Source organism: Scophthalmus maximus, chromosome 5 (assembly GCF_022379125.1).
Source record: "Scophthalmus maximus strain ysfricsl-2021 chromosome 5, ASM2237912v1, whole genome shotgun sequence".
In the NCBI taxonomy this organism is placed as follows: Eukaryota; Metazoa; Chordata; class Actinopteri; order Pleuronectiformes; family Scophthalmidae; genus Scophthalmus; species Scophthalmus maximus.
Genome location: NC_061519.1, coordinates 23,565,180 through 23,590,892, shown reverse-complemented (window position 1 = coordinate 23,590,892; position 25,713 = coordinate 23,565,180). Strand labels below are relative to the sequence as shown.

The 25,713-nt window shown below is 42.2% G+C and overlaps 2 protein-coding genes across 8 annotated transcripts; one reads left to right on the top strand and one right to left on the bottom strand.

Annotated features, from left to right (window-relative positions):
- Nucleotides 1–339: 339 nt before the first annotated feature.
- Nucleotides 340–12,561, top strand: miga1 (mitoguardin 1). The gene is made up of 16 exons (XM_035633247.2): nt 340–477; nt 2,466–2,630; nt 4,858–5,029; nt 6,022–6,140; nt 6,910–7,042; nt 7,149–7,288; nt 7,847–7,970; nt 8,184–8,284; nt 8,796–8,905; nt 9,001–9,073; nt 9,476–9,562; nt 9,653–9,751; nt 9,844–9,978; nt 10,141–10,194; nt 10,344–10,460; nt 10,539–12,561. The coding sequence occupies exons 2-16, from the start codon at nt 2,532–2,534 to the stop codon at nt 10,758–10,760; spliced, it is 1,785 nt and encodes a 594-aa protein (XP_035489140.2). The 5' UTR covers nt 340–477; nt 2,466–2,531; the 3' UTR covers nt 10,761–12,561.
- A 2,975-nt stretch (nt 12,562–15,536) lies between these two features.
- fubp1 (far upstream element (FUSE) binding protein 1) lies at nt 15,537–24,811 on the bottom strand. Of its 7 annotated transcripts, none has more exons than XM_035633239.2 (20): nt 24,677–24,811; nt 24,102–24,225; nt 23,082–23,117; nt 22,878–22,917; nt 22,742–22,788; nt 22,587–22,658; nt 22,443–22,500; nt 21,863–22,025; nt 21,641–21,739; nt 21,037–21,186; nt 20,841–20,943; nt 20,352–20,591; nt 19,910–20,070; nt 19,661–19,815; nt 19,480–19,568; nt 18,751–18,876; nt 18,351–18,425; nt 17,807–17,869; nt 16,204–16,385; nt 15,537–15,945 (listed from the first exon to the last, which is right to left on the bottom strand). In XM_035633239.2, exons 1-20 carry the CDS (start codon nt 24,809–24,811, stop codon nt 15,937–15,939), a joined length of 2,127 nt encoding a protein of 708 aa, XP_035489132.1. In that variant the 3' UTR covers nt 15,537–15,936. The 7 variants fall into 7 exon arrangements, with proteins under 7 accessions (XP_035489132.1, XP_035489133.1, XP_035489134.1 ...); XM_035633240.2 differs by having other exon boundaries at nt 19,492–19,568; XM_035633241.2 differs by having other exon boundaries at nt 24,135–24,225.
- Nucleotides 24,812–25,713: the final 902 nt, after the last annotated feature.

Sequence of the window (25,713 nt, the reverse complement as noted above, 5' to 3'; positions counted from 1 at the left end):
AGTTTACATCAATGGCTGATACAATTAAAAAAAAAATATATAGATCATTATTACTAAGTTACTATTTTTTAAAGTATCCACACTTTACTTTTAGTGCCTAAAACGTTTACACGGTGGTCCTGAAAAAAATAATAAAAAAAATAAAACAAAAAATATATATATATATATATATACATCTACACATGCATCAGGAACATACTAAAGTTAAGTATATTATCTCTATAATATAATAAACCTACAGTAAAAATACAACATGAATACATATATATTTGTAATACCTGACAAAGACGCGAGGGGGAGCACAGACTCTATAAATACAACCAGGGGCGTGCTTTTATTTTGAAAGTCAAGCTAGACGGACGCGTGCTGCCGTTACCGCGTTACCTGAGTCCTTCACTCTGCCGCCGCCGAGGTCAGCTGGAGGACCGGGGGGACAACCGCCGGTGGAGCCGCCGCACGAAACTTCCAGACCAACCGGTGAGACTATGGAAACTCCGCGTCTGTCGTTTTCGTTCTCATGCTGACGAGTTTGGGGGTTTTTTGCCTGTAAAAATGCGCTAACGGCTAACTGTTATTAGCCTTGTTAGCTAAGTTAGCCACTAGCTGCCCGGTTAGGCCGGTTCATCACTTAATCACCGGCTGCGATCGAGATTATTATTATTATTATTATTATGAGGGTGCTGGTTTTTATTCTTCTCAGAGTTTTTGACCACGTCAACGTAAAAAGTTATGAAGAACTCTTCTATGTTCATTGCTAATGTACCGGGTGAAGGTGTTCTGTTGTTGTACAATTGAATGGACGTGTTGATATTCTCAGTCAGGGTCATCGTTATTGGCCCACGTGGGTTTTGGTTTATTACAGACATGTATGAGATTAATGCAGATATTTAATACAGACATGGTTCAGAAAGAGAATGAATGAATCTCAGGGATCCAAGTACAGTATTATTGTTATTATTATTATTATGGTTTACTTGGCAATAGAGCCCGACCGATATGGATTTTCGGGGGCCGATATTGATATTTGGGAAGTAAAAGATACCGATCCGTCGGCCGATATTTATATTAATTTATTTATGTCATTGTCAAATGATTTGTGACAAAGACATGTAATTGAGGCTTGATATTTTAGTTTAAGCATGAACTTTATCATAAATAACTATGAATTGAAAATACAAATACAACCAAATACATAGAATCTATAACAAACATTTATTTTACACAAAGGCTCAAATCAGTTGGCTGATAGAAATCGGTCGGGCTCTTAAAATATCAGCCGATATATATCGGTCCGGCTCTACTTGACAGTAGCATATACATTTCTGTGCTTCTTCAATTTCCAATGCTAACTATTCGAGATATGATACGTCATTTATGTTTAACAAAATGCCGAATGGAAATTCACAGGCAGTGGTGAACATACGAGACAAAGAGTAAACATGTTGTCAGGCTTGAAATGGGATAATTAGAATCCATGTGATGATCATGAGGCACGTGAATCTCCTGTGTGCAAACTTAATTGGATGTTGCAGGTGGACACACACACACACACACACACACACACACACACACACACACAGCAGCTCAGAAGATGTGGTTCTACAGTCAGTGTTGAATTTAGAGAGAGTAAGAGACTGAACTCGTCAGTCATGTATGCAATGTTAGGTGAGGTAACTTTGAACTGTTCAATACCTTTGGTGGGCGTAGTCCTGTTGTCTCGTCGGTTCTTTCATCATAGTTTTCATGCAGGTAATAACTAGGAATCGAGGTCTGGATAAGTGTGGAAAAAAAGAAAAGAGAGTATGGAACAATATTTGTGTTTCCAGACTGAAGTCTAAACAGACGTCGTGAATCCAAAGATTTTAGAATAACTAACAGTCCGTCTCAATCTCTCTAGCAGTCTTGTAAATATTCTTCCCACAGTCAGTGATAAAACAACGCCACACATAGAACAAACAGGTAATGAGTATCAATATTTCAATATCAATCTGCACATCACAAGCAACTTTCTGGAGAAAGCCTCCGTGAATTTCTGTGTATGAAGTGCCAAAAAAAAGAGTAATATGTTAAGAGTTGGATTTTTTAAAATGATTTCTTTTCATAATAATTTTCATTTTTATAATGATATTGTATAAAATAACTTCTAATATTCATTTATATAATAATAATTACTCAAATAGACATCTAGCAATTTTTACTCCGATGTCAAATATGATCTGAAAAATTTGACAGTCTGGAAAAAGTCTGGAATTTTGAAATGGAAAATGTATTTCATGTAAAATCCTGAATTCTAACAATTCCTACTCAGCGTGTTTTGTAGAGAAGCCCGGCCGACTGTGCTCCGGTTGGACTCGCACACACACACACACTGTATGTCAGAGAGGCTTTATGTAATAACGTGATTATATCCCCAAGGTTAAAACCCTCGCATGCCACTCACTCGCTCCTGTCGTCCTCCTCCTCAGCTTCCGGGCAGAATGGCGGAGAAACTGCCAAGAGAGTTGCCAAGGCGACATGGATAGTCCGCCACGATGACACACGAGACCCTCGCGTGCCCGCAGCTGTCCGTCAAGGCCGCTGCGCTGCGCATGGTCAACCTGCCGCTGTCCGTCTACGGCTCCCTGGCTCAGGTGAGAGTGTGTGATTGAAAAGTTGGCAGATGTTCTCGGGAACAGCTTTGTTATTTGAGACTTCTCGCTGGTGTCCTGAGAGGCGAGGTCATTGAGGGGGGGTACAGTTAGATACAGTTAAAGGATTTCACACTCCCAATGTGGAGAGTAACACACATTTCATTCATATATTTTAATGGCAGAACAAGTCTCTCATATTGCAGTTGGCCCTTTTTTTATATCATGAGTATGTGAATATGGTGAGACACATGTATTGTATCTTCTGAAATAAATGTGGATGATCTACATCAAAAGATCGACACTGTCTTCGTCAGTGCTGATGTTGGATTTACCCTTTTTCATTTAGAATAATGAACAAAAAGTTGCACTGTATTTTTAATAATTGTTAATTTCACTCAGCTAAGATACTCGAGATGTGTCAGTTGGAGTGTGTAAACCTAAGTAGCATGACGTATATAAAACATTGTTGAATAGACCTTTAGTAATGAGTTAATTTGCAGTGTTGTTGTTTGGAGTAAGGAATCTACAACCCCTCACCCCTGTGGTCATTTACTCCCTCATGCGCATCCAACACAAATATCTGAAAACGCTCTTCAACCCGTTTTGTCCCATGAGACGTTTCTTTTTTTACTTTATTTCTTTTGTTTAATTATTTCGATCCGTCTTTGTGAATCACAACAAGTTTCCCGGACGTCTGATCTGATTGGATTTGGCAGAGCTCTAATTAATAGTGTTCCTTCTAATCTGATCAGATTAACCAGTGGCCGTATCTAAGTATTACTATCTGCTTGACAGCAGGTTAGTTCTTCAGCTTCACTTTAGCACATACACAAATTAAGTGCAAATTAAAGTTACAGTTTGAAAATGTGCACAAAAAACTGAAAGTACATTAAAAAGCTCCTGGATTACTGTAACGGGATCATTTATGGTTCTATCCGCTGTTTTTCTTTGATAGTTTTTTGTGTCCTTCCAGATGGAAACTGATATTTAAGTGGCCTCTCATGTAATCGTGTTTATGAGTAGAGTGTGATGAGAGTCTGTGGTTGACCAGAGTCTGGTAACAGATCTGATATCATTAAAGAATCTCGTTGGAAGAAACTCTGCAGGTCTGTGGCATCATGTCATCTCCCCAGCACATTGTGGTTTATAAAAAAAAAATCATAAAAAGAGTCAATACTGTGGTTGTTGTCACAGCTCCAAACTCAGTGTTTATGTAATCGTCATTTGTTGGGAATGTTCAGCAGCGGTGTCTGTGTGGATAATCTCCGTGTCAGGGTTTCTATCTATAGACAGACGGGGGCCGTGCAGGCTCTCTGAGAGAGATTCTTTAAAAATCTAGATGACAGGCTGGTCCCTGAGTCTGTCTTTGATTTGTGCATCAGTTAAACTCCTGAGCAAGGACGATTCCTTTTCCAGCTTTTGTGCTGTTTGGTCATAATATTATTATCTCTAATCAAAGGTGGAGAATTTCACAGATAAATCCAACCTTGGATGTTGGATACTGTATCATTGTATTGCTGGTGTTCCACAGTAATAGCCTGTGTTTAAAAATATATATAATAATCTACTTAAGCTGTCTCTACATTTTCCAAAACTTCCCTCACAATCCCTAAAAATGTCCCTCTGGATTCCTCCTTGTGTGTTTGCAAAATGTCTGAATGCCAAATTCCAGCTCTAGATGTTATGATATCCTAATCATTTCTATCTATCTTCATCTATTACATAAGCATAGAGCATCTACAATACTGTATGCGGATCTAATGTTACGTCACACTTGAAAATAATATATCCGCACCAAACAAAACATGACCTAGAAACATATAATCTGTACAACAGTATTGTAGAGAGTTTAAAATATTTTGGGATAGACTTTTTTTTCTCATTAAACTTTAATAATTCAGGGTTATTTTTGCTATGACTGTTATGTCACTTGAAATTAGCTTGTGCTGGTGCCAATATCAATAACTTTTATTAAAAATACTTATTTTGAGAAATATTCAACATGTTTCTACAGAATCCATTTTCGTATTTATTGTCTTCTTTCCCCGTCGGTTTCTACACGTAACAGTTATCGTTTAACCAGAGAGATCGTGTATGTGAGTTTTGAAGATTTATGATTACAAAATACATTTTAATTTCCCTTCCCAGACCAACAAAATAAGACGGGGTTCTTTTTAATACATATGTATATCAAAGTTTTTAACTTGTCCCTCGGCCCGTCCCCCAGGTGAGCGTCAGCACAGGCACCAAGAAGCTGGTGGCCGCCGCCGCTTTCGGCGCCGTCTCGCTCCTCTTCCTCGCTCGCCACTTCCAGAGGAGGAAGGGCAGAAAGAAGGCTCACTCGCCTCAGTGGGAGCAGGCTGGTTTCGAGTTCTTCTCCCCTGACGCAGCGGAGAACGGTAAGACTTCCTGACAAGTTGATTTGATTTTTACCGTCAACCAATAACGCCTCCACGCCTTCTTCTAATTTACGAAAAATGAATATCCAGATTATCCTGGTTACAGGGACTGTGCCACGTAAACCTAAATGTGTGATTTGGTTAAGAAGATAGTTCGGAGATACATTCGTTTTCGACTACATGCCCAGAGTCAGAAACTGAAATGCCTTAGGAGGGATCTTCTTTTTGTTTTTGTGTTGTCTGACGTGATGTCAAATAGCACTATTAGGCTTTCTTTGCTCAATCGTTGTGTCTACGGGCTCAAATAGTATAATCATGATCACACAGGCATCTAGACATTGGGGGAAAATGAGGCAAGTGAACTAAGGTGGAGCTTTGTCTGAGGGGGAAAAGCCCTGATTTAACTCCTCTAATCTTCCTTAGGAAGATTTGTTACTCATTAGAGTCCTAAAGAGAAATGAACACAAATGTAGGATTTAGATGGAGTCATGTGACCAGGGTCACATCTAGCGTTTTTTCTTTGTAGAAAATTGTGGATACTTTTCCAAATGAACGTTTGTACAGGTTTGTGGAGACTCAAAGTTCAGTTTCTGTAGCCGTGAACTTCAGTTTTTCTAATTCTATTGACGGAGTATTATTGTTATCTGATGCAGTAAACGCCCTCTAACACTTGTACCGTACAGGACTCAAGAGTGAATAAAAGTAATAAAATCTGTTCATGCATATAGAGGATGACTGAGGTGGTTTGCCAAAGGCCACGTGACCTGTTGCCTGACTGGCCAGTTTCCTTTTTGAGACTCTGGTTGTGCGGAAATTCAACGATTAAAAAAATAAGGAGCTGGAATTAAGTCAAAGAGAAAAACAAATACAGCAACAAAAAAAAAAGTCCCAGAAAAGGTTGTTCTGGCTCAGTTGTGGTGTTGCGTCATCCTGCTGCACGCTCGTGTCACTGTGCTCACTGTACTCTCATCTGTCTGTTAAACATTATCCAGATAACACCAGTCAGAACATCACCCTCTCCCTCAACTCCAAGAATGGCTACTCCTCCGGCCTGGTGCTCACCACGGGAGACCACAGGAAGCTCTCCGGCTCGCTGCTGAGCTTGGCCTCGGTAAGACAAAGGTTTGATTATAAAGAGGGTTTCTTTTTTTATCGTAAACGGCAAAGCCCAGAAACATAATGCAATGAAAGCTAGAAAAAGTAAATAAAGAAAGAAGAATAAAGAAAAATATACTCAAGCACTGGTGTTTTGCATGTAAGAACAATACAACCATATTTGAACAAATACCAATGTCCGATGATTTGATGACGAGTTCAAATAATGATGTCACATATTTACGCAGGGAAATCCACACAGGAGGAGGAAATAAACTGGTTTAATCAGCGGCGTTTCGTTTACCACAGAAAGAAACCAAAGGGGGAAAAAATTACTAATAATTTCATTTCAGCTCAGTGTGAGTGTCACGATAAGCGAAGACGTCGACCTCAAGCGTCTGAAAGTCAGCGTTTGTTGAACGCACAAAATGAGCCGCTCTCCTGCTGTAACGATTTAAAGGTACAACTAAATCGGGACTTTCCCCCTCGGTTTACTGCGACACCAGTAACTGTTTGTCCCCCGGGTTCAGATTTATTGTCTTGACCGACGTTAATTCGTGTTAGATTTTCCAGTCATTCCGAACGGACCCGACGTGAAGCAGCCTTTGGTCAGTGGCACGGTCAAGATGCCTTTTACTAGTAATGCAATGTGATCTGTAGCTGAGGTTTACAAAGCACGTCTGGCGCGCAGCAGGAAGGGGAGTCGACCCGCGTCGTCATTTTTTATTAAGATGCTTCTCTCCCGGGACTTGGAAGATAAACATGTGGGTTTGTCGTCGTCACAGGTGAAAAGCGTGAACTCGTCGAGCAGCAGCACCTGCGCAAATGAATCCGACTGCTGGGACAGAGTGGGCGACGCCGACCTCTGTGGTGTGGTCAACTTACCAGTCACCACTCCGGAAAACCTGTACCTCATGGGTAAAACCAAAACACTTAATGTACCCGACGACAATGGGATTATTTAGTCTGTAAAACATCTGAATTCCTTTTTGGAGATGCCCTGTCTTCCGTGTTTCGTCCGCAGGTATGGATTTGTTCGAAGAGGCTCTGGGACGGTGGGAAGAGGCGCTGACGTTCCGGAGCAGGCAGGCGGAGGACGACGACGCGAGTTGTGCCTCCGCCAACACAGGATCTGGAGACGCCATCGCCGAGCAGAGCATGGAGGTGAACACACGGAGCGAGTCCCTTACATTTTCTGTACATGCACAGAGGAGGGCTGAGAGGAGTAGACGTACATGAATAACTGTCAGAGCCCACCGGTGTCACAGAGTTTGGATTGTGTAACCGTCGACTCATGGGCTCTGAAACTTAGTTGAAAGGGTTTTGGATTAGTGGGGGGGGGACGAATGGTTAAGCTCCAAACAGACGTCCGGTCTGTCGCCTGGTCTTCTGTCGAGGATCTCCCCTCCCCTTCAGAAAGCTTATTGAAAGAGTAGGTCAAGGGGAATTCTTGAGAAAGAACTGAGAGATATTTTGAGTGAAAACAGGTTTAAGAAAAATCAAATCAAAAATGTCTTCATTCTTGCTTTGCCCCAATTAGATTCATAATTTATGAGTTTTAGTTTGTTACAAAATATATTGTCCAAGTTGTAGTCTCACCTTTTTCACCCTGACTTGCTACCTCGCGAGGAATTGTACATTATGATCTGACTTATCGTTCGAGTGGTTGTCTTATCACATCAACATTTATCTTATTTCTTTTTTGTGTGCGCGTGTGATCAGGACGTCATCAGCACCGAGTTCGTCCACCGGCTGAAGTCCCTGCTGCAGAGGGCCTACCACCTCCAGGAGGAGTTCGAGGGAGTGCTGGACGTGTCGGAGCCCGAGGCCCACGGCAACAGCCAGGGTGAGTCACTGATACGCCGTTATATAATTCTTTATAACAAGCGCAGGGGAGAGAAAAAAGGCGTATCTGTATAATGTAATCCAGATCCAATCCATGCGATAGCTTCGAGGACGTTATAGTTCACTCTCGCTCTAGTATTCTTGTTTTTACAGTATAATGCAGTCAAATACAAAATACGGGAAGTTGTGTGAACATGATAATTCTCCTTCCCAGATAAAATGGCGGACATCTTGGCCCGGGAGGAGCTGGACGACGTCTGTCTGAGAGACAGCATCAGCATCGCCTCCACCGACTCATTCGTTTCTGCTGCGGAGGTGAGAGAGGCACTTAAGAGTCGAGTAAAAACCCTCTTGATCTAAAAAGGCCGACTGGCTCCCAGCAGGAGGTTGATTCAAATAGCTCTGTTCTTCCTGGTGCTCCGCCGGCGCTCGGCTCATCTCTTCTCTGAACGTATTGAGTGGCTGCAGGGGGCCGGAGCCACCGGTGGCACTTGACCCACAGAGTACAAAAAATAAACGGCTCAAGAAGCACAGACGTGTTTTCCTTGTCTCTCACCAGGGCTGCATGTTGCCGTGTCACAGTTCACCACCTACAGTGAAATCAGAAATGATTATTCAACATATACAAGATCTTGAAATAAAGACTTGTTGCTCACCGTGTCCTGCCCGGGCTCCTCAGCAGTGAAACTAAAAATAGACCGTCCCCCATTCCTGCATCAGTGACCATGACCCAGTGTGACTCCACACACACTCATGGTCAAGAAGGGTTTTCTAATTATGTAGGGGGAAAAACTTTCTACCTCTTGCTTCTTGTCTCTCCTGTCAGCTGTCGGAGCAGCGAGAGCTGAGGAGCGCCCTCGCTCTGGGCCACCACCCGTTCTACGAGGAGGCGCTGCAGATGGCCGAGGACGGCAAGATCTCCTGCAGGGTGCTGCGGTAAAATACGCCGCATTGATACAGAACTCGCGAAAACACAGAAGAAGACGACAACCAGCAATTCATAGATTAATCTGATTCATCTTCTCATTTAGGACGGAAATGCTGGAATGTCTCGGGGACGTGGATTTCCTGGCTAAGTTGCACTGTGTGCGGCAGGCGTGTCAGGTACAGTCGAGCCTGATGAATTAAATAGTATAACATGGTTCCTACTGACGTAACGGGACGAATGGGAGACTTGTGGGATTCAGAAAAGTTTGAGGGGAGAATGTACATCATGAAATACCTAGGGATTTTCTATTTGGATCGAAGTCACCACTAAATATATTAAAAGTTTTTCAGAGATGGATATATTGAAAGGCCAGAGGTGCAAGGCCATTTAAAAAAACAATAACTTTGACTCGACAAAGATTTGACTTTGATTAAAACATTGTAAAGTAGTTAAGGAATGAAATCTCAAGTTCATCCACATTTCTACTAAACTGAAAATATAATCATGTCACAGATTGGGAACCATTAAAATTGTAATTTTTTTTGATCCGTTTGAGTAAAACACTGTTTTGTCTGCAGCTCATTCTGTGTGAGAGGACGACCCGGACGTTTCTGGCCGACACAGGGAAGAAAATATTGTCGTCGATCATCGTCAAAGCACAGAAGGTGAGACTGAAGCCGAGAAAACGATCTGACATTCACGAGATTCTTCCCCTCACAACTTTTTTTTTTTTTTTTACGGGTTTCCTTTTCCAGAGCCCAAAGACATTCGAGGAGGTATTTGAGGAGATGATTTGCTTCCTGGAGCACACGGAACACTGGGAGAACACGGAGGTGGAGCTGGCCACGCGAGGAGTGAGTCATATAAAACGTTTAAACTAGGAAAAGAGCATCCGCTCTCTCCCCTTCTTCTAAAACTTCTGATATTTTCTAACCACTGTCACCAGGTGAAGCACCTGAACTTCTACGACATCGTGCTGGACTTCATCCTGATGGATTCCTTCGAGGACCTGGAGAATCCACCGGTCTCCATCCAGAACGTGATCAACAACCGCTGGCTCAACAGCTCCTTCAAGGAGACCGTGAGTGAAAGTGAAAAACTAAATATGCCAAATACATTAAAGAAAAACTGGAGAAAATATTGGTCCACATCAGGTTCCACGTTTTCCCATAAACTTTTTTTTTAGTTAAGGAGTTTGGGGATGTGGAGTTTTTTTTTGCATTGAATTTTATGTGTTCCACAGGCGGTGGCATCGAGCTGTTGGTCGGTGCTGAAGCAGAAGAGACAACACATGAAGGTACAAGTCCGACACCTGCAGAATATTTTCTTTTGCACGGTTACAAAAAGATAATCTGACGTCTTCAGCTCAAGTCCCTTATTTACAGAAACTATTTAATGACAATGAGACGGAACAACTAGATTAACTGACCCCCGGCTCTGTCTCAGGTGCCCGACGGCTTCATCGCTCATTTCTACGCCGTGTGCGATCAGATCAGCCCCGTCCTGGCCTGGGGCTTCCTGGGACCCAAGAGCTCCCTGCACGACCTCTGCTGCTTCTTCAAGGTCGGTCTCGGCACCGGGAGCACACAATGTATTTGATGGAATAAGTACCTCAAGTTCAAATTCGTGCTCTTCCCTCAGGACCAGGTGCTGTTCTTCCTGAAGGACATCTTCGACCTGGACAAAGTGCGTTACTCCTCGGTGGAGAGTCTGGCGGAGGACATGCTCCGCCTGCTGCACCGCCGCTCCGAGTTACTGCTGGCCTACCTGGGCGCCGGCGACTCGCTGCGCCACCCGAGCGGCTGCAGTTCCCCGCAGGTACGGCTGGTGCCCAGCGCCCTGCTGGAGGCGGGAGTCCAGTGACGGGAGGGGGAGAGAGAAAAAAAATCTCACACCGACTGTCGGACCAAAGAAAAAAAGCATCTTTTATTTGAGGTGGTCCAACAGACAACTCCCCCTACGTGACTCCATTTCCCACCGTCTGCTCCAAACATTTGATTAAAACTAAATAATTTTCACCGAGGTGTGAAATCATACCTTGTACTCTCGTCGCTCCTCTGTATCCGAGGACGTAGATCAACCGAACCAGCCGTCTGCCTTCACACGGGATCATTGCCTCCAGCGCGACCGCCTCCCTCTCCCCTTCCCACTGTGCACCGGCACGTTAGATTCAAAATATCGCAGTAATAATATCTAACTCGTGAGTTTGCAATACACTCTTGTAGTAGATGTTACGCCGTGTAAAAAGTCCTATTTGCTGCTAGTAAGAGCAATTTATGTGAAGAAAATAAAAAAGGTTATTTTACCGTATTTATTTTATTATACAGCTAAAAATGATGCAAGAAGTTGTAGTTCGATCAGCTTATTAGCAGTCGTATGCCGAACGTCATGAGATAAACATTGATCAGATCCCACCGAACATCAGCAATGCAATACTATTAAAATGTACTGTGTTTTTTGTTACAAGCACACGTTGCCCAGGGAAAATGACTGAAATGTGAAACGTGCTGGGAGTTACTTTGACTAAAAGAAATCGGTCGAGCTTCTGCTCTGTCCTCACATGTTGCTTCACGTCTGAATTTATGTATTAGTGACCCACGAGGGCTGGACATTAAACGGACATGACTCAAGTACAAATTGGTCTAACGTCCAGTTGAACTCATGTCCGGTGCAGAAACGTCATAGAGACTCTAGTTGTTTATGTAAATAAAACACCATACAGCTTTTTGCAACATGTCCGGCCTCCTGCTCGCTCCACCCAAGAAGAAAGACGATGTATTTAGTAACTTTAAAGGTTTTTTCTTTCTTCATACACTACCTAAATGACATGGCCCGAGGACCACGACCCCATCAGCTACAGGAAATACAAGGTTTAAACGTCAATGTTTCATAACCTTCCAGATGTTTTCATTTTGTCCCTCAGTTTTTTTTCATGATGGGCAAAACACAAGAAGCCTTAATGTCAACTCACGTATTCGAGCCTCGTCTTCATCACTGAAGGTCTTTTTTTTTTCTTCATGACCTGTTAACTTTTTTGCTTCAGTCACTGCCGTGTACAGACCATGAACTTTGGTAAAGTGGAATAACGTGTCAGTCATTTCTGGGGTGATGGACGACCCCCTCGAGTTATTGACACAGTTGGCCATCATCAGTCCTTTCTGATTCTGAACCGGTCCTAAAACAGTACTCACACAGATGTACGTCATTTTGTCTTGTTCAAACAAATCCATTCAGTCATGCTGGTGTAAAATTCGAGCCGTGATGGTTTGCCTTTGTCCCATTTGGGTGAGTTCACCGTAGGAAAATTAGTCTAGTTTGGGATTAGATCCTGATCGACGGGGAACTAAACTCAGCTTGACATACATATGATAATCAAAATGTTTACACAATGGTTATTTAATACAAATTGTCACTTTAGTTTTTGTCACATCAACACTGAAGCTCTTATTAGGCCTCACTTTGGAAGCGCCTCACTTGTTTGGTTTGTCCCCCATGAATCTGAATCACTTTAGGAACAAAGTGTCGTAGCGTGCATGCGGATACAGCTTAAGATAAAATTGAGGGGAAAAAAACAACTCTTCGAAGGTGAATCTCACTGTCAACACAAATGTTTACTGTTTGAGTTCTTGTGAAAATTAAGCAAATAAAGACTTGTGTTCAATGATTGGTTGCCATTTTTGGGGATCTAATAAAAATCAGAGTTTACTCCGGTTTATTTGTTTGTTACAACTTTATTGATGAACACGACATCTTAAGTCAGAACAATTCATTTCCAAAAAAAACAAACCAAATAGATTTAATATACACAGCACGTGAACCCTCTTTACCTCTAAGGCATGCTCACCCTCGGTTGGTCTCCTACACCCACTCGACCTCTGTGTTGAAACACCGAGCAAGTCTCAAACAAAACTAAACGTGACCTTTAGAACTACAGAGAACAGTAACGTATATACCCCAAAAGATTACCCGCCAATAGTAAAAATAGTGCACGTCGTTGAAAGAAAATCGGTTCCTGTCCTCGTCCAACTTCCTAAACGCACATTTCCTGTTTACTACACGTTAACTGATGTAGGCAATTTTAAATAAACAACCATGAGACGCGACTAAGTTCAACTATGGCATTGGTTTTAAAAAGAGACATGTATCTGACCAACACTTCACAGAATTCAAATTTCATTGCGTTGCATTTTTTGTTTTTGTTTTTACCTTATGACTGGAGCTGTTGAACGGTCTACATTCAGCAGTGGAACTGACTCAAAGGATTCCTCCTTTAGTGAGCGTGCAGGGGGGGGACACAAACTACGACCGGGCCTGACCCTACGACCTAAATCTCGCAGCGTCCTCCAACACTGAGCGAGAAGTGAAGGCGGCAGCAGCAGCGTTTCAACAGATTTTGCACTGCACCCTGAGGGCAGATTCACAACCACGACAGGACAAAAATGATATGAGCAAAAAATATATATATATCATGTAATTTCACGACTTTTTGATTTGAACTTGCAGTTTGAGCACATTGCTAACTTCTGGCGACAGGTTTGCATGGCATGCAGTTTAGTTACACCACTGTCAGGAAAGTTGACTAACAAGAAAAAAGCATCGATTGTGTACAGTCACTGTCGAGACTTACCGGGAAGGACAACACAAGGCTATCATCATCATCATCGTAATAAGCACATAGCGACAATTATGACAAAATAATTCCTCAAGTGAAGCTACGCAACTTTTTTTCTGGGGGCAGAAGTCAAACTTCATGGTCAATACAACTCACATTATGCAGTTTCATTCATGAAGGCAGATCATCAGGGGGGAAAAAGGGCTGTTCATACTTTTTTGGGGGAAAATATCATGGACATTTCTTTCGTTTTTTAACGACTAAAAGCATCAATGCATGTTAACGACACAGGTAGGCATTTGTTTGCATCAATATCGGATCATGTCACTGGACAATTTAAAAGAAACAACACACTGGTTTTCCTTAGGTTTCGCTTACCTGTGTCAGTGCAGCAGAACCTAAGATGCAAGGGTCTGGGACGACACTGCAAAGATCAGATATCGCTTTATCGTATGCAGTCAAACGATCGTTATGACCTTTTTGTTTTTTTAAGAAAAATCAACAGCCTTTCAACAACAGTGCTCATTTCAGAGAAAATGTCATCATCATCATCAAATACTTAACTACCTGGAAGCTCGTCCACTACTGGCATTCCACATGCTCATATGAGAACATTGAAGAAATTAAAACTAAGCATGCTACACTGTAGGTTATGCAGAAGGACTTTTTTTCTATTCAATGTGTTGCAAAAAAATTGATTTTTTTTTTTTTAAAGAACATGAGTCAACTACACAATGGCACTTAAGCAAATCAGATATTCCAAATGCAAAGAGAGAAATATAACCACATGGACATCCTCGAAACAGTTCCTACCAGCAAAGTGTGAGACATTCAAACCACTCGAGACAGAGAAATATATAAAAATAATCCAACTGGCACTGAAATGCAACCGAACTAGAACAATCTACGAGGAGTCGACACACTGTGAAGATTCAGTAAAGTTAAACGTCTCAGAAACATGTGGTACAAGAATCAACGTCTACACGTACTGAAACCTCTTCCTCAGAACATTTCATACTTACCCACAGACATGGGGGGGAAATGGCAATATTTGATAAAAAATATATATACTCCATCTTTTTGCAGTTTATAAAGCATCAAAAAACGGACATCTACGTCAGATCAGTTTTTGTACTTACAGTTACTGAAGGATGAGGACTGCTTAGCCACCACCCGGCCCTACAACATCTACCTTCTCATACTGTGTAAAGACTAACAGAATGGGCACAGTCAAAAATAGATTTCTTTTTTGCAATGTTTTTATATTAAAAAAACATTCCTTTAAAAATAACAAAAACAAATTTATACATGTGAGTTAGTTCACAATTGGAAATGGGGCAGAGACAAAAAAAAAATACGGTTTTCAATGCATCGTCCATACAATTTACCTGACTGTCCTGGGAAAAAGAACAGCACAAAAATATAGAGAGGTATATACGTATAACACTAAAAATATGCAGCAATATCTTTGCAAGACCACGTTTGTCTGAGGGAACATGTGAAGAGAAACACTTGCTTACCGCTTCTCTAAACTCGCCTGTGGAGGAGGAAGTGTCTATATCAAGGCAAAAAGACAGTTGCATACTAAAACCTCAACAATGTCAACAGCACAAACCAGGCAACAAAAACTTTTCTTTTCTTTTAAAAATCAATTCAGAGGGCCAAAAGCAACGCAGAGCAAATGCAGGAGTTACGATATACACAGATAACCTGTCAACTTTTCTAACAAACAGGAAGTGTAGATTAAAAAAAATAATAAGAATAATCGTGTCTATGGACAAGAGGACGTTTGTCGGTGTGAACCGCTCGGCGATCAATGCACACGCACAACAATGGATCTAAGAGCCTTAGAGACAGTTGGAGAGAGACAGGGACAGCACAACTGTTTGGAGTCTACCATTTTGAACAATTTAACCCACACTCAGCTAACTTCCCTCCCCCCTTCGGTAAAAACAAAAACATACAGAAATCCAATCTCAACCCTCTCTTGGATTGTTTCTTTCTGACCACCCCAACTTACCAACACAGGAGGTTTCAGTTTGTTTTATTGCAAAAACACAACATGGGAGCACAAATAGCATTTTTAAAACTGAGATGATTTACATGGTAATGTCAACAGTTGAATTAAACATGACTTCTACTAAGCACATTTAATGTAGATACAGGGGCTGGAATGAACCATGTGTATAATTACCTCACTAAAAACAAAAAGCATTTACAAGAGAAAACAACAAAAATATATAGAAGAGACAAAAAATAAAGGAGGAGGAGGAGGATGTGTTCGCCGGGAAATCTGCCATCATCTATGTGAAACACTTTTTCAAACCAAGGAAATTTAAGATCTTCATCAAGGCGTCTGCATCCAAACATTAAACAAAGGGTTTTGTTTTTTCGACAATGAAGCATTTACTTTATGTCCACTTCACATTACTGGCCCTGTGCAGAAGAAATACATAGAAGATACAATTGCATGTTAACAGCAGAAACACATCAGCTTCCCAAAATTTAAAATGAAAAGCTATAAACCTGCATGGGGAGGAAATGTTTTTTGGTTAAGTGTGTGTCTGTGTGTGTGTAACTGCTGCAGCCAGCGGAGCCCTGTGAAGAGCTGAGGAGGGAAGCGGGGTTACGGCACAAAATCGATACTAAGTATACGTGGTGAATGTGGAGGGCAGATTCTTATCGGGGGCGTACCTGAGGGGCTTGTGGTGCTGTGCCCATCGACTGGGGGTTGGCTGTACCGTAGTAAGCAGCCTGCTGCCGGTAGTACTCTGCCCATGCAGCGCTGTAGTCGGGCTGGCCCCCGGGCTGGGGGGCGGCTGCCGCTGCCGCCGCCGCTGCTGCTGCTGCTGCGGTGGCCTGAGGGGTCGCTTGACCTGGGGGGGTTACACGAGAGAAGACCCGCTTGATTATCGCCATAATTCAAACAAAATTCGCCTGTAACTTGAACCCATCACGATCTGCAGAAACGCTCACAACAAGGAATGTAAAGCTGGTAGTTTTTTTTTTTACTTTTGTCAGATGATTAATCATTTAGTCACACAGTTCATCTGCGATTGAGGTGAGGCTGCCAAGCACTTGTTGGTTCGTGCTCATGGAGGCGAGAGCAGCAGCTGTTCTGACACTTCATGATCAGACATTTGAACCAGAACAAAAGAGGCAGTGTCGGCCAGTTTCATACACGGTGTGATTGATCTCAAAAGATCATGGGTGAGACGGTTTTTATGATTTGAACAGGCACATGTTGGCAATTTGCCTTGCTCCCTCTTTCTGTATTGTTGCATCAACCAGCAAGTAAGAAGCCGCTTGAAATAGTTTTCAAACTCGAAAGAACAAAGTGACTTTTTGGGATTGAGTGTGTGCATCACAATTTATGTTTAAGAATGACAGGATTAAAAGCTCTTGATCTAATTTCTAACTGATTAAATCCAGATAACAATCAAAGAGCCTCTAACAACTATGGAGAAAGTAGAATTTAAGCAAAAGAGTAACCATCAACTAATAAACTATTTTGCTGATTGATTAAACTTTTGTAAGTATTCTAGCCGCTTCCATCTTCATAAATTTGAGAGGTTTTTTTTCGACATGTAAAAGTAAACCAAATATCTAGGGGATGTCATCATGGGCTGCAGACAATTAATACAATCATTTTCTGATAATTACAAAAAATGTTTTTGTTGCAGCCTTGGTTGAGATTAATATACATGTGAGAAGGGGAACGAACCCACCACCGCTGTCTCTGGGTGGTGTGTCAGAAACCTTCTGGATTTCTCTCGGGCGGCTGGGCGAGCAGCAACTCAACTACAGAGAGCAGCTGGAAGAACGCAGCCGCCCTTCAACACCAACAACATCCAGCGCAAACCGCCGGTCAGTGTGACACTGATTGGATGTTTAATATTATTGTCTTTTTTTCCCACAAATATATTGTAGAACTAACGTTACAACCCATTGCAGGCTACAGAACACATTTAAATGAAAGTGAAATTGAACATATAACATTTAACATCTCCTAGGGTTAGGCCGTATCTCTAAGATATTAGATGTGTCTTATTAAGTGCTTTAGAGATAAAAAAATTGCGATATACATCGTGTATCGCGGTATAACTAAAATATATTCCGATACTATTTATAGGCCATATCGCCCTTATTTGTTCTAAGAGCAAAAATATGGTACGAATGGCTTTTATGCGTGTGCCAACGCCGTTACAAACTGTGATAATCCACATTTAGTAAAATGCCTAAATGAATGGGGTGTGATCCCAACATAAAGTCTGACTTCACAGACAGGAGTTCGCACCTTGTTTCTTGTAATACTCCTCCCAGGCTTTCGTGTAGTCTGGAGGTTGTTGACCCTGTTGACCTGCAATGGGAGAAGAGAGAAATGTGTCAATGCGCCCAAGTATCATTGTGAAATTAATTTAGAGAGAAAAGAGAAAACATTAATCCTACATTTTTTTATATACACATGGCCCAAAACATCCAACTTGCAAATCAATCACGTATTCCATCGTTTAACCCTACACACATTTATGGCACATTAGAATAAGCTGCCATCAGTGCAGATAGAGATGGACAAAGCCCAAGGATGATCTAGAAAATAAGCTACTCTTAAGGTCATGAAAGGTGGTTCTGTGTCGGCAGCTCAAGTCCTGTGAATAGTCAAGGAGTGTTGCAGTCTAAACAGCACAGGCGTCAAATGTCAAACCAAGTGGAGGCACAGTGACGACACTCCACAGCAGGGCCAATAACCCAAGACCTGGTAAAAAAAGACGACCGAACGCCCCACGGCTGTTTAGACTGCCTGGTGTCAGTAGGTGTACACTGGAGCTACGTTCGTATACCCGTTTTCTTGTAATATTCCTCCCAGGCCTTGGAGTAATCTGCCTGTCCACTCAGACCTGCAGCCTGTGGGTCACCTGTTAAAAAGAACCGTACTTGTAAATTAGTCAATCACTTTCAGCCGTTTTGTTCTCCACCTGCCTGGGTCAGGCTGTCACAGCCTGGGGAACTATCCCTGTCCAATATGAAAGAACATGTTTCTTTTAGAAAAGGGGGCAGTCATTTTAGAAGGTGAAGCCAAACCAACTTAGCGTTCTGATAAGAGACACCAGGAAGACACGAGCCAAGGACACTACTGGAATAAAGTTAGTTGAACTACACTGATCTAACGCTCGTCTGCAGTGGTTTCTGCTTCACCTGGAAGGGCCGACGTGCGACTCAATGTCAAAACGGTTCGGTTACCTTGGCCGTTGGTTTGAGTCGTGCCAGGGGCTCCGCTCGTCGGGGTCATGGGAGCCTGCGGCTGCTGGCCGTACTGGGCGTAGTAGGCAGCCCACGCCGCGGCGTTGGCATCAGCTGCTGCTTTATCTGGACACAACAACAAAAAGGATTTGGTTAACACATACACGCCCAAACATTGAGCTGTTACTATCCTGTACATAATGCATATATAAAATCTGGGGTCAGGGTCTTTGTAGAATTTAAATTGCATACTTAAAAACTATTCAATAAAATGCACACAATGCAATTTAATAGCCTTTTCACATCAACACCAGTCAAAGTATATTAAAATTAAATGCACTGCCAGGGTGTTAAGATTTGCATTAATGTAATGTAAATGCAGAGATGATTTAAATGCTTTAAGCCTTAAGATGCTGATGGACAAGGTTTCTCAATTTCTGTTGGGACAAAACAAAAATTTATAATTATTGCACTATTACTCTAAATTATCTCCATTTGTTCAGGTCTCAGAAACTTGTGGTTTGGGTTTGACATCAGCTGTTCAGCGTGGTGCATGAGTTTTCATCACAGACCATCCACATTCTTTGATTTAAATGCCTTAAGCCTTGTATGAGCCCTAAGATATTATTGTATAGTAATATGGATCTGACTCTGGGGGAAAAAAAATCATGAGTGTTCCAAAGATAATCATTAATAGCGTTAGAAGTTTATTTTAAGTGTCACATTTACCAGTGTACGCACTTGGATCGGGCTGACCCTGCTGCCAGTGCTGGTAGCCGTTGCCCCATCCCTGAGGCTGGTAAGGCGCAGGAGGACCACTGGTGAAATGAAAGAAATAACCAATCAACTTCCCACATCCTTCAACTCGGTCTCAACAGCGGCACACACAGAAATGTGCTATGTTACTTACTGTGGCCCTGGAGGTCCCTGGTTGTACGGTCCAGGGTTGTATGGACCACCCATGGGAGCCCCGGGGGGTCCAGGTGGTCCAGGGGGACCGTGTGGGCCTGGACCTCCATGGGGACCGGGGGGACCGTGTGGGCCACCCATTGGAGTGACTGGTCCCTGAAAACACAGAAAGAGTCAGTCGACACGCTCACACTAATCAAATGTTTATATGGAGGGCTTATATAAAGGGGGCTAACACTCAGTGTCTTACCCCAATTTTCTCCTCCACCAGCTGCCTCGCGTAGTCTATCTGTTGTGGGGAGCCTCTGACTGTAAACATTTTGATGTTGGGATCGGCGTTGGGTGGAGGATTCCTCTGTAGCTCGATCCTGGCCCCAGACTGCTGGCTAATGCCCTTGATTGTCTCGCCACCTGGAGAGAAAGAAAAAAATAATTATTGGACTTACTCTAAGTTATCTCTATTTTTTAAAACTCTATGTGTTCAGGTCTCAGAAACTTGTGGTTTGGGTTTGACATCAGCTGTTCAGCGTGGTGCATGAGTTTTCATCACAGACCATCCACAAATCAGATCTAATATGATTTAAAGACCGAATGTCTCAACCAATGATGAATTTAATACACATTTTCCCCCCGAAGAGGAGCAGGGAGGTCCCGGATCCCATTTTCCATAGTGTGAGTGTTACAACACTTGCCTTTCCCAATTATGAGGCCGGTCTTCATGGTCGGGACAGTGAAGGTGAACTCCTGCAGGCCACCAGGGGGGCCCATGTTCCAGTTGCCCTGCCCGCGGCCACGCCCTCTGCCGCCGCCGTGACCTGGAGGTCCTCCGGCCTGTACGCTCCTCAGAAGGTCGGATATGATCTCGGCTGCGTGCTGGGCCTGGTCGGGAGGACCCATGATCTGGGCTATCCTCTCGGGTGTGCTGCCGTCATCTGAAGTTGAAGATATAATGATTAGAAGCTACCGAGACAGAGTTTCTCAATTTCTGTTGTTGGGACAAAACTTTAACTCTTAAATTCTCTCCATTTCTTCAGGTCTCAGAAATTTAAGGTTTGGGTACATCAGCTCATCAGCGTGGTGCATGATTTTTCATCATAGACCATCCACATTTTTTCTGCATCTAAATGACCTTTGCCATTAGTCAAAGATCTTTTTCTGACCAAGCACGCTTAAGTGCTCACCTGGTTTAAACTGAATCCTGACGCCTGTGTCATTCTGTATTTTCTTGATCATCTCTCCGTTTCTGCCAATAACGATACCCACTGCAAACCGGGGGACGGGGACCTAAAAGTTGATGATGAACAGAAACGCAAAATTAAGGCTCGAAACCTTGTCTCCACGATTATAAACGAAACAAACTTCTTACAAAACACTCACATCCAAGCTATCTCCTCCTCCTCCTCCTCCGCCGCCACCGCCGCCTCCTCCTCCTCCTCCTCCACCTCCTCCGACCCTCGAGCCATACTCGCCCCTCTGCTCCCTGAAGCCCTGGTCTCTGATCAGCTCCATCACCATCTCTTTTGCTTGCTGGAGAGAAAGGCAAAGTGTCATTAAAGCATTACTCCCACCAGTCGCGATGGAGGCACGAAGACATTTCTGTTGTTGGGACAAAAAAACCCTCAAAATTCTCTACATTTGTTCAGGTCTCAGAAACTTGTGGTTTGGTTTTCACATCAGCGGCTCAGCGTGGTGCATGAGTTTTCATCATAGACCATCCACAATTTATATGAACAATATATTTATTTCCGTGCAATATATTTATTTGCCCATTGTTTTATGATGAATGTTTGTAAATGTTGTAGAATATGGTTGACTATGTATGTGTGTGTGTGTGTTTGCAATCGTATCTTATCTTAGGTAACAGGATTTGAACGCCTCAGACGAGCATTTGCTCAAAATAGAGTTAAAAGCAAAGGTCTTATTTTATCACATCCCAGCTTGAGTGCTACAGAAACAAAGAATTTCTCGGCCAATGACCCACCTGAACTTTAAAGGGCTCTCCCGAAATACGGAGCGGTTTGTCTGCGCCAGTGTTTTGAGGTCCATCTTGGATCATGACCATCTTCACGCCAGCTCTTTCCTGCAGGTCAAGAGACATTTTTTTTATTAGGTTTAATGCACCTGTGCCAAATTTGTCGTCTGCTCGACACTAGTCCCCACCCCCTTCACTTTGTTTTGCTTCCGGCACCGGCCAATCACTCACCTGCAGGCTTTTGATGGTTTCTCCTCCCTTTCCAATGACGAGTCCAGCTTTAGAGGCTGGAACCATGATCTCTTGAACGGTCATTCCCGGGCCGTCGTTGTGGTGGAACGCTGGAGCTGGACGTCCCTTCTCAACGATGTCTGTTAGTAGCCTCTTTGCAGCTCTGATTGGAGAAAAAAGAAAAATTACCATCATTAACTTTCTGGAATTCTTGTCCACAAACCAATCAAAGTAGTTAGACATTTTAAGGCTTAATATGCCATTAACGCGTTTCTTAAAGTATGATTCAGGATCGGTCTCAGAAACTTGTGGTTTGGGTTTCACATCAGCGGCTCAGCGTGGTGCATGAGTTTTCATCATAGACCATCCACATTTTGTCTGCATTTTCATTAATCAGTGCAATATATCTATTATATGAATGTTGGTATATGCCGTGGAATGTGGTGATTTAATGTTATGTAAGGATATGTGCAATGTAGTTTCTTTTGAGAACTGCTTAGAGGGGCACTCGCAATTTCATTGTATTCCATCCACATGTTTCTTAAAAGTAGGATTTGCCCCACATGGGATGGTTACTTACTGGATCGATTCTGGTGGTCCTGTTAACGTCACAGACCGGTCTGGCATTCCTCCACTGTCTATAACACAGAAGGAGATGTTTATACAAACCCTAAACAACTATAGTCCAAACAAAACAAATTACCAGTGATAAATCTAAACCTACCAGGGGCGATCTGTATTTTACATCCAGAGTCTTGCTGCAGACGTGATATTTGCTCGCCTCCTCTTCCGATAACTAAAAAAAAGGGGGGGGTTGTTACATTGCATACACACAAAATCGTGCTTTCACTGTTAACTGTTTGAATGGGGAAAACTTACTGAATCCAACCATGCCATCGGGAACCTTGAACTCTTCTGATAATGACCTAAGAACGAAAAGATTCAGTGTAAATGTTATAAATGTATATCCAGAAGTGTCCAAGTTTTAACATTTAAATTTTACTTGTGTACCTACCTTGGGGGACCGCCACCCATTCCTCCCATTGCTGAAAAGGCTGGGGGGAAACATATTACAATACATTAGAGGAAAAAACCTACACAACTTGTATGGGTGCAGCCCATGAACCAAATGTCCAATTATTAAAAAATAGTAAATTATTAAGAATTACAGCCATGCACTGGACCATTACTATAACCCCGTCATCATTAAGTCACTTACCGTCATTTGTAGCCACTTTCTTGGTCTCTGGTTGGTCTGTGACAACACGACATAATAACCAGAATAAGTATCTGTCAAGTTACCCTTCTATCACAACACTAACAGGGTCTGAAAATCTGGGTTCACATATCTGAAATTTAAATGGTAATGGCAAGGGCCATTAAAAAACTACAAATCTACATGGCGACCAGTTTATTTGGTATACTTAGCTAAACTAGTGCAGACCATCCCCAGTGTTTTCCATAAATATCCTTGACTGTGACAGACCTCCAGTTTATTAATTAAACCGTTGTTCCAATAGTCAAAGATCTCAAACCTTGTATTGATTCGTCATAGACATGCATGCTTCTTATATATTAACTCAGCCCTCCTAACCATGCCCGACCAGCTAACACAGAGCCCTCCAATAAATTCTACCTCCCGGTCGGTTCACTAGGAAATCAGTTGTCTATTGTGAAAATAATCAATATAAATGACACTTTTGTAGCGTATTCGGGTTCAAATTATTGCAGTGTAGAAACTAATTTTAAAATGGCGAGTATCTGAATGCTAGCAGCCCCTCCATCACCACGGCTGCCGCGCCTAAACCCTGCTTTACACCCTGGGTGTGCCTCAAAAATACCAAACTGTATGCAGTCATTTAATTGTGTTTATATGTGCAATAACTCCAATTATATTGTAATCACTTGATTGCTTTGATTGTAACATTAACACATTTTCACGGCTGGGCACTGATTAGAAAAAAACAGCTGTGAGGACAAACGGTAATGTTTCTTTTGGAGTTCAAGAAAACAACATGCTGTAACCAACAGCTACAATCAAACAAACATCTGCTAGACTGTGTAAATAGTGGTAAATGTTACTGTTTGGAAAGTCACATTGACACACAAGACAACCCTGTTGCGCATTAGAAAAAAAAAACATGTATAGAAAAATAACACAATCTGGGTAGCTGCTAAAACACACAAGGCAGGCACTAACTGTTGTAAGACTTGCATTGAATCGATTCGAGCCACTGACCGATATTCAGGTTAGGCATGGGAAAATACCCACCAGCGTCCTCCAGGGGCCTTTTCTGGCCTCCGTAGCCAAATTCACTGGTTGGAGGTGCCGCAACGCCGTCGCCACCGATCTTCGCTGCGATCTGAAGTAGAGAAAAGCAACAGAAAATCCCCCAAAATGAGACGAGTTTTATGTATTCGCTAGCAATCTCGCTCCTTTTCTTGCAGGATGTACAGACACGCTATCTGCGGCCTTCGCCTCCGCCCGGAAGTCTAAACCAACAAAGGAACGTGTTCACTTACCCTTCCACGAAATTCGGTTAATGTTACTAAAAACGCTCGACGCTTAAGATGCCGATTGCTTTTGTCGTATTGATTTAACAGAACGTGTGCACTCCGCTGTGAATAACTTCCATTTTTTCACATGGGGTTCTTTTTTTGGCAATGTGGCGTGGCGTGACGCGTTGGCTTAGCTTAGCCTAGCCTGCTCCGAACCCCGTATGTGACGGCAGAAAAAAACACCCCGAAAAAAGCCGCGTTTGTCTCCAACTTTAAAGTCACTGATACAATAAACGATGTGATGGATCTTCTCACCTGTCGTGCTCGCTGCAGAGCGTCTTTAAAAGCGTCGTTCATCCCGCCACCGGCGTTAGAGGACGGCGGAGCCACGCTGCTGTAGTCGGCCATATCTTCTTCTCCTGCTCGGCGCGACAAGATGGCGGGTTTCATTCACGGGATCTGGAGGGGAAAGCTCGCGGTCGAACGTGTAATCTCGCGATAACCACGACGACTCTGGTTAACCGCCACGATCCGGAATGGATTGATCCATAAAAATAAAATAAATACATCTTAAGAAATTAAAAAATGTATAATAAATAACATAATATAATGAAAAAAATACAGAAAAAAACGATATATCTATAAATTAAAGATATATATATATTAAATACACTCATCAAAATAACAACAACAACAACAACAATAATATTAATAATAATAATGTGCTTTGTTTATTTACACCTGGTTTAATACGGTAATCCTCTCTCACTGTTGAGGCCACTGTGTTATTTGAATTTTGACCCTTGTCTTATTGATGATGACTGAATTGTGTGCAGAAAATCCAAAAAATAAAATGGGATGGAAATAATTATCTAATAATAATAATAATAATAATAATAATAAATACATGACATTGAATGATTCACAGATTAATTTCAGAGTTAAGAATAAGAAAAAAGGCTGAAATATGTTGTGCAGACTTGTATTATAAAAACTTTATTGCGAACTACCCTAATACTTACTACCACTGCTTTTGTTTTTCTTTAGATCATTTTTTCCTTAGTTTTTATGCTTTTTCGCGTTACATTGAATATTCGGGCATCTATTATAATAATGAAGATAACATAGTTAGGAATTAATTTCCTTATTACATTGTTATTTGGCTGTCCTATGATAAACTGTCTGTGACTTGTTTCAGTACGTAGATAATGAGCAACCATTGCCATAACAATCTTAAATCCAACACCTGCCTTGATATGTCAAAAAAAAAAGTTTAAATACAAAAATATACAGCACACATTCAGGTCAAAACAAAGACACAGGTCAACTCAGGACCCTGCTGACACTGTTTA